The sequence below is a fragment of the Nicotiana tomentosiformis genome, chromosome 11, assembly GCF_000390325.3.
Source record: "Nicotiana tomentosiformis chromosome 11, ASM39032v3, whole genome shotgun sequence".
In the NCBI taxonomy this organism is placed as follows: Eukaryota; Viridiplantae; Streptophyta; class Magnoliopsida; order Solanales; family Solanaceae; genus Nicotiana; species Nicotiana tomentosiformis.
Window position 1 is genome coordinate 25558202 of NC_090822.1, and position 8416 is coordinate 25566617.

Here is an 8416-nt window from a genome sequence, read left to right on the forward strand (position 1 = left end):
ACACCAAATGAGCAACCAAAATAAAAAGTATTGTGACCTTTGGGGGTAAAAAATGGACAGACATTGTAGCATAGTTCAACAAATGTTTTTTCATCCCCAAAGTAGAGGAATTGAAGTACTACTGTTTTTCAAGGTATAGAGATACACTAAACAACCCTTTTTGCTTTTCTAAAGTTGCTAGGGTGCAAGTGTTTTTTGCCAGCCAATCAAAAAAGGAAATCAGAAAATGATGACAACTCAACACAAAATCATGTTATCAACCCTTAAACATTAGTAAAATCACCAAATATGCACCACTTTCCCCAAAGGGTCAAAATTTAATTTACTTCAGTAATTCAGTCACATGATAAGCAAAAAAATCTGCCAACTAGCTCAAACTTATGCATTTCACAGAAAGAAAGAAAGAAAGAAAGATCTCCAAACTCCAGTCCAGTCTCTAACAACACTTTCCCCATTTTTACATCTTGGAAAGTGACCATTCCATTACAACAGCTTAGTAATTACCTAGGTAGTCAAGAATCAATAGGAACCAAAACCTAAAACGTGGAAAAACAAATTTAAAAGAAAGGAAAAAGCAAGCAATAAGGAGCCTTCTCAATGTAGTTATCCTGCCAACTTTTGTTTACTGGCTTAGAAAACTAACTTCCTACACAGGGCTGTTAAGAGGGTCGTTTTGCAGCCGAACTCAGCAAGGTCTTGGATCGTTTCGACTATTAAATCCTTGAATATCTGCCTTTCCATGTCCAAGACCGCCTCGGACACCTCCACCAGACAGTCTCCCCAACCATTGACTGTGTCTTGAGCCAGGTCTTTCTTGAGAACTTCACAAATGATCTCGACCAAGTTGTTACCACTTTCACGTTCTTGGATTTTTTGGAACTCAGTCCAAACATTCTCCACTGATGGCTTTGCGATAGATGAACCTGACCAGGAGAATGCTTTCCAAGGGGGGAGTTGCCTGTTTCTATCAAGAATTTCAGTGATAGTGTCAAAGATCAGCTTTCTTTCGAGTATGGAGACTTTGGAAGTGTCCTTTCCTTTGAGATATTGCTGCTTCTCCAATAATAAAAATATATCAGATTCCTCAGGCAGATATTGGGAAGCTCTAAGGATGTCTGAAATGTAACTAAGAAGAGAGTCATCCGTTGAATCTTCATACTTTGATCGGACAGGTGAAAGTGCCGAGATCCATATTTCTTCCTCCGATTCCCCTGAAACATCTGATTTAGTTTTTAAGTAACATTAGCAATAACCCAAGAAGAAATATGGCAAGCTTGTCTAATATATTTAACTTCCTATGAATCACCAGTAGTGCTCAATAAATACCTTCCATATGCAGAGAAGGCATCCTAACCATTCTTAACCTCAATATTATGGTAATGCGTGTTACTTTTATCAACTTGGTAATTTCCTCATTAATGCTCTTTTGTGGAAATACAAGTTTAAACTAATGTAAAAATGTATTTGAGGAAAGATTTAAAATGAATAACCAGATGACTGATTAGAAGACAAGAACCAGAGGGATCAGGGTTATGTTATGTAAAACAAGATTTGAAGAAACCATAACTGTTTACCTTTGAAATCGATGTTCCTTTTCATGATAGGAGAAGGGGAAGGTGAGTCGTCCCTGTAGAACGACGAGTCAAGAACTGACACCGGACTCGGTTGTGATTCAGGGGCATTCATCTCTGCTATGCTATTAAGCAGCTTATCGCACCTTTCCAAAAGGCTCCTTCCTTCATTGTAATCCTCCAAATTAGATCTCTATAATGCCATTTCAAAAAACAACAATTAGAATCAAGTCCTTAGTGATTACTGTATTTTCTCTTAAGATTAATTCAGTTACTTAATTTGTTACTATACCTCCGCATCAGTTTGTAAAGATGAGCTAACAGTGCTTTCAGAAATGGACGATGACTCGTCCTCTGTAACAAAGGTTGTGATCTTCTCTTTCTGCTTAATCTCTGCCATTTCTCTCTTGTTTCTAGGTGATCCCTTTGTGACATTTTGCTCCAAACTGCCTCTCCTCGAGCTAAGCTTTGGTGATTGTACTGGAGAACCTCTTCGATTCTCAATTGGCTCTCCTGCTCTTCTACGAGTCTCAACATTCAAGTTCTTTGGTTTGGCCACAGAGTTGGAAAGCCTCACACTGTTTTCTCTTTGGGTTGGCGAGCCGGAATCTCTAGCTCTTAGTGGACTCCGAGCATTTCGTTCAGAAGCAGGTCGTTCCCGATATGGGCTCACCGATGGAAGACTTTCACTGGAGAGATTAGGTCTCCGACCAATGACATTTCGGCTTCTCATATTTGATGGGGGTGTAACATTTGCCATTCTTCTCTGGCTTGGTGAAACTGATCTTGAAGGCCTCATGAGGACTATTGGGGACTCATCAGATGAGTAAGTTGGGTCGTATACAAAATTCCGGTGGCCAATCTGCTCCGATGGTCTTTTGGTATGTAGGAGCCCTTTGAGTTGCAAAGCCTCAAGGATTTGCTTCAAGGTCTCAAGATCTTTAGAAGGCTCATCAATTCCTCTCATCTTCAATCTCTTGTCTATCTCACAATAGAGTGAGACTGTTTGCTTTGGCTCTGGAAAAATGTCTGCTGTATCAAAGAAACACTTTCTGTGTTGAGGTGACTTCCACGGTGATGAATTTAAACGTCTGTTCGAAGCCTTTGGTCTTTCAATCTTCTCGTTCTTCAGAGGATATCCCATCCGGTCCATGGGTCTGGCATTTGACATTGAGCTTCTACGTTCATTCGCTGCATTGTCTTTCATTGCATTGTTTGATATGTTAGATCGAGGATGGTTTAGCTCTTTCAAATCCACATGGTTTCTGTCCACAAAACGACCATTAAACAAGTCTCTTGAGACTCTGGATTCTGATGCAGATCTTCGCAGCTCTGCTTGCGGCAGAGCTTCTGGGCTTGAGTGGGGTAATGGTTCAAGTCCCATTAGCCGAGCAATGACACTCGGGCAAGGACGCTGATTGTCGTCACCATCAGCTCCGTCCTCTGTGTTCTCACCTCTGTTTGCTGATAGAGTTGAAGACTTTGTTCGTAGCTCCCTCGGCCGAAGACTTCCTTTAGCATCAATAACAGCTCTGCTGTCCAGTGAGAGCCTCGGAGCTTCTTTGCAAAACTTCCACGAAGACCTCGTCCCATCTTTCACTTCAAATATAGGAAGAGGGAGTGGTGATTTTGGCGGTGTCTCTACCAGGACAGAAACAGCTGGCTCGACAGGGCTGACCTCTGCTGGTGGCTGCTTGGATCGGTCTGGACTTGGTGTTTCTCCAGGTCTTGCAAGCTGTGGTTTCCCTAGCTCCTTTGAAACTGCCGGTGATGCGACAAACTTATCATCGGGCTCTGACGCATCATCAACAACCTGAAAATTCAAAGAAGCACTCTCAAGTCATCCACCATTATAAGCAATGCCGACATCCAAACACAAAAATGAATAATCTAAGAAACTTCTACCGCGAAATGTGGCAAGCGTTTGGTGGCATAAAGTCTCTTCCCAGCTAAAATGTGATTGCGGTCAAAGATCTGAAGAAATCCAGCCATACAACCCATTCTCCTATCATCCACACCGTCCATGTTGCACACACCAGCAAAAAGCGTTGGATCTACTACTTTATTTATAATAGCTCCTGTTGAATATTAATGGTTAGTCCATTTACAGAGAAACAGCGTCACTTAAATAACCAATTATTATGAGAACTGCAGAACTGCCTCCATTAAGATGAAGGAGACACCTCTATGTAATTTGAGTTAGCCCATAGATCATAGGACTGAAGAAAAAAAAAATCAAGATGGTCTCTTTTTTTTCACTACAATGGCAAACAACAACAACGACCCGGTGAAATCCCACTAGCGGGGTCTGGGAAGGGTAGTGTGTACGCAGACCTAACCCTACCCGAGAGGGAGTAGAGAGGCTGTTTCCGAAAGACCCTCGACTCAAGAAGACGAAAAGAGACGATATCAGTATCACCAATAGAAACCATAGAAAAAATAACATCATGGAAATGAGAAAGTAAATGCAATGGCATTGAACTCTATTTATCTTAATACTGCTCAAGAATCAGAATAAAGAGCAAAGAGAAGAAGAGCATTTTTCTTTAGATTCTTCTTATAGGATATTAGAGGCGGAGCCAGAATTTCAAATTTATGGGTTCGGGATACTAATCGTTTTAAGTTACTTGGTTCTAAATTAATAATCTATACATATTTAATGATTTTTAAAGACAAATACCAGGTTCGAACCCAAGCTACTACTCCTCGGACGCTCTAGCTCCCCTTAGGAAATATTACCCATTCAACTATCCGAGTATGAACAGTCATTCCGTTCAACTTGGTGCACTATATATATACATATATATACACACACACACACACACACACACACACACACACACACACACACACACACACACACACCAGATTCAAAAGAAAGTAGCAAATGCAGCTAAAACTTAATGGGATCTGCAATTTAGTGAAAAACCAAAAAAGAAAAAGTCAAACCAATTAGCTTTCCAGATTTGTGTTTGCACTTCTAAATGATAACAAGAACCAAAACTCTAGCAAACACTTGATTAAAAAAAAACTCCTACGATTTCTCAACTTCAAGAACATTTTCATTTTCAAGATTTTATAAATGCACAATGCCATTCAATAGAAGCAATGTACACACTCTCACATTTCTTAAAAAGGAAAAAGAAAAGAGATCCTTTAATTGGTTTTGTGTCTCCTTCAATTTGGAAACTCATTCAAGGAAGTAACGGTAATCAAAAAACACACATTTATAGAAACCCAATGAGTTAAAAATCACACCTTTACAGAAATTTCTCCACATTGTATTGTGCATTTTTTTCACAAATCCAATCACAAAATGGAGATGAATGCTAAAAAATGTAGAAGAAGAAAATCATGCCTAAATCACTCAAGAAAAAAAAGGTCAATGAAAATCACACATTTAAACAAACCCAATGAGGTAAAAATCATACCTTTAGCACAATTTTTTGCTCATTTTATTGTAATAAATTTTTTTTAACTAATTCATTCACAATATGGAGATTAATGCTGGAAAAAAAAGAGGAACCCAATAGTGAAAAGAAGAAGAAATCAACAAAAGAACACACATTTAAACAAACCCAATGAGGTAAAAATCACACCTTTACACAAAATTTTAGCTAATTTTCTTGTGAACTTTTGACCAATTCAATCACAAAATGGAGATTAATGTCGAAAAAGAAAGGAGCCCAATTGGGAAAAGAGTAAGAAAATCATGCCTGGAGCTTGAACACAAAGAGTTATACAGATCTGAAGCTGAAACTGCTGTGTAAAGACACTAGACTATTCAAGAAAAGAAAGTGGCCATTCATGGTTATAATGATTATATAAATTTGGCTATTTTCTTGCTAAGGAAAAGGTTATTTTGGCAAATGTGAGTTTAGCTATGGAAGTTCCAATTTTATTTCCACCGAACCATTGAAGAAGAAACAAGGAGTAAAGGGGCGAGAGAGGAGCCGGGTGAGTGGGGGGGGAGAGAGATTAGAGAAGAGTGTGTGGGGGAGTGAGTGATATATTGGTTAGAAATCAGCTCAGAAAGCCAGGTGGGGGTGGGGTGGTGTGGGAGTGGGGGTGTTTCGGGGGAGGCGGGGGATCATTGTTTTGTGTTTGCCAACTTTCAAGAACTTAGACCGTCAAAAGGGCAATTAAGAATTAATTATATTAAATTATAGAAGAAAGAAAGAAAGAAGTAAAATGTAGAAGGAAGAAAGAAAGAAAGAAAGAAAGAAGTAAAATGAAACAACAGATGCCAAAAAAACAAGTAGTCTACTTTTTTTCTATATGAATATGAGTTTCTAATTCACTAATCTGATTATTTAAGATTTAACTGTAGTTTGATTCTCGAAAAGCGAAATATGACAAGTAAAAGTGAGCGGAGTAAGTACTTGTCATGTCAACCCACTAAAGTTTTGTCAGGAATTCAAGACTTGAATTTAGGATTGTTTAACCAAAGAATTAGATTCTCAGTCAAAGCCTATTCTTAGAAGTACTCGGGTTACTGATAATTAAGAAATTCAATATTCTCTCAAAAATAAGAAAGAAAATTAGAGTTAGAAATAACAAAGTAATCAATAGAAAGCACAAAAAAGTAATTATATTCCAATGTTCATCACAATTTGTCTTTACAAGTGAAATTCCCTTCCCTTATATAGGAATTTACAAATATAACGTTTCTTCCCTTTTATGACCGAATCATTATGAGCATTAATGATATTAATGAAACTCTATAATTGGTAACCGTAACTGTTCATGAAGATTCTGTAACGGTTCTGATTCTTCTTCCACATTAATTAGAGGTTCATGAATCTTCTCTCTTTACTGTCTTGATTCATCCTGCCTGTGTCTCTTCACTGAGTAATTTAGGCTCGAGCAACCGTACCCTTTCGTCTCGTGAGTGATTTGTTCGTACGTGTTGTAAATTGTGAATCTTTTAATGCGACACTCCAGTTGTCATCTTCTTAGTGATCAACGTATCTTGCCCTGTCATCCTCATATAATTTCACGTGTAACATTTATTTTTTACCAATACAGGGATCTTTATCTAGTTAAGAACGGAGAGATCACATTCGTTCACTACAATGCGATGAAATGTTTTTGAATAAATGTTTTTGAATAAATGCGATATATGCACCACAATTAGAAGTCTCGAGGTCGATATTCAAAATTTACTATCTTGATTAATTTGAATTTGCATGTCACGGAGAACTTACTAAAGCGAAAAGTGTTTTCTATTCCTTGTAGCGTTCTACTTTAAGATATGCAAATAAAGGTGGAGAGATCATATTCATCCGATTAAACTCAATAGTGGTTTGGTACAAATATAATCACAACTACCAAAAAATATTGATGGATAAATAAAATTCTCTTCGTTCTTGACACGAGGTCTTTGACGAATCCTAATTAATCGAACTAGTATTTTTCGAATATCAAATATATAAAGCACAAAAAAAAAAACAAATATTGTCACTTTGTAAATGAAAAGATATGTTCAGGACCAAACTTTTATATTCTATCCACTTTCATTCTCTCGAATAAATATTCTTTTTCTTTTTGTTTTCCAACTTTTCGCATACAGCACCATGTGATTGTGGCATCAAAACAACCTAATCGAGAGCAGATGCAGTGAGGACCCTTAAGAAAAAGAGAAAAAAAAAAGGTATTCATTCCTAATATATATAACACTATAAATAGTTTTAACACTATAATTATCAGCATATTTTAGCATGTTATTAACTTATTATCGATAACTTATTTTATTTTTTATGAACAATTATATGTAATTATTATTTAGGTGATAATGATAGTGTAAAAAAATGTATACCCATGGGTATATAAAAATAGTGAATTAGTTGGTTAGTATATTGTAGATATGCAGTATATACATTGCATCACATATGAACTGATAATATTAATGGCTCTTTTACAGAAAGGATTGTATGTGAATCACGAGGGTTGGAGAAAGAAATTTATTGTACTAAAAGAAAGTCAAGCTAAGGCACAGGTTATAGTTTTTATTTGTTTCTTATACAAGACGTTTATATTTAATGTTAATACATCTTTTTGTTCAGGTTAACATTTAAATTTTCCCTTTTTTTCTCTAGTGAAATATGGCATGACACATTAAGTGAAATAACATGTGAGTTCAGAAGTTGGGACACAATAATAACAAGTGCACCTGTATAAATAAAGCTTTTAAACTATTGTTATACCTTTAGGGGTCATTTGGTTGGGTGTATAATTAAGAATACTAAATACTAAATAAGGTGTATTAGTAATATTAGGATTAATTATATTAAAATTATTTCTTATCGACTGTTTGGTTTGATATATTAAAAATAACATGCATTGCATAATGCTAAAAAAGTTATTTGTTTACCGACATACCCTCTGAAAAACGTTGAAAAGGAATTAAAAAAAAGTTTTGAAAATACAGTTCTGTCGTTATACATGCTTATTCATGTATTAAAGATCATGGTATTGTTTATGCCATAATTTGTTATGTATAAAAATAATACCGAATAAGGTGTATAATTAATACAAGTATTAGTTATACATAAATTAAAAAATACTAGCAAACAAGGAATTAATAATACCAAATCTAATACATATATTATTTTTCCTAATATATCCTACCAAATAATCTCTGAAAATAAATTATCCCAGAATTATTATCTCAAAATTAGTTATATCACGATTTTATCTCGAGATTAATTATTTCTTATCTCTAATACCAAACGAGCCTTAAGAGCTACTTTTACTAATGAATAAACCAAAAAAATTATTTTTATTAAAATAAACTTATATATTTCTTGCCAATGTCACTATTGTGTGGGATTAAAAATGACAAA

The 8416-nt window shown here is 36.0% G+C and overlaps 1 protein-coding gene across 2 annotated transcripts; it reads right to left on the minus strand.

Moving 5' to 3' along the window:
• Nucleotides 1-359: 359 nt before the first annotated feature.
• On the minus strand, nt 360-5559 carry LOC104100492 (protein LONGIFOLIA 1). 2 transcript variants are annotated; one of them, XM_009607730.4, is made up of 5 exons: nt 5288-5559; nt 3477-3649; nt 1864-3384; nt 1575-1764; nt 360-1211 (listed from the first exon to the last, which is right to left on the minus strand). In XM_009607730.4, exons 2-5 carry the CDS (start codon nt 3594-3596, stop codon nt 631-633), a joined length of 2412 nt encoding a protein of 803 aa, XP_009606025.1. In that variant the 5' UTR covers nt 3597-3649; nt 5288-5559; the 3' UTR covers nt 360-630. The 2 variants fall into 2 exon arrangements, with proteins under 2 accessions (XP_009606025.1, XP_009606024.1); XM_009607729.4 differs by having other exon boundaries at nt 360-1220; nt 5288-5558.
• Nucleotides 5560-8416: the final 2857 nt, after the last annotated feature.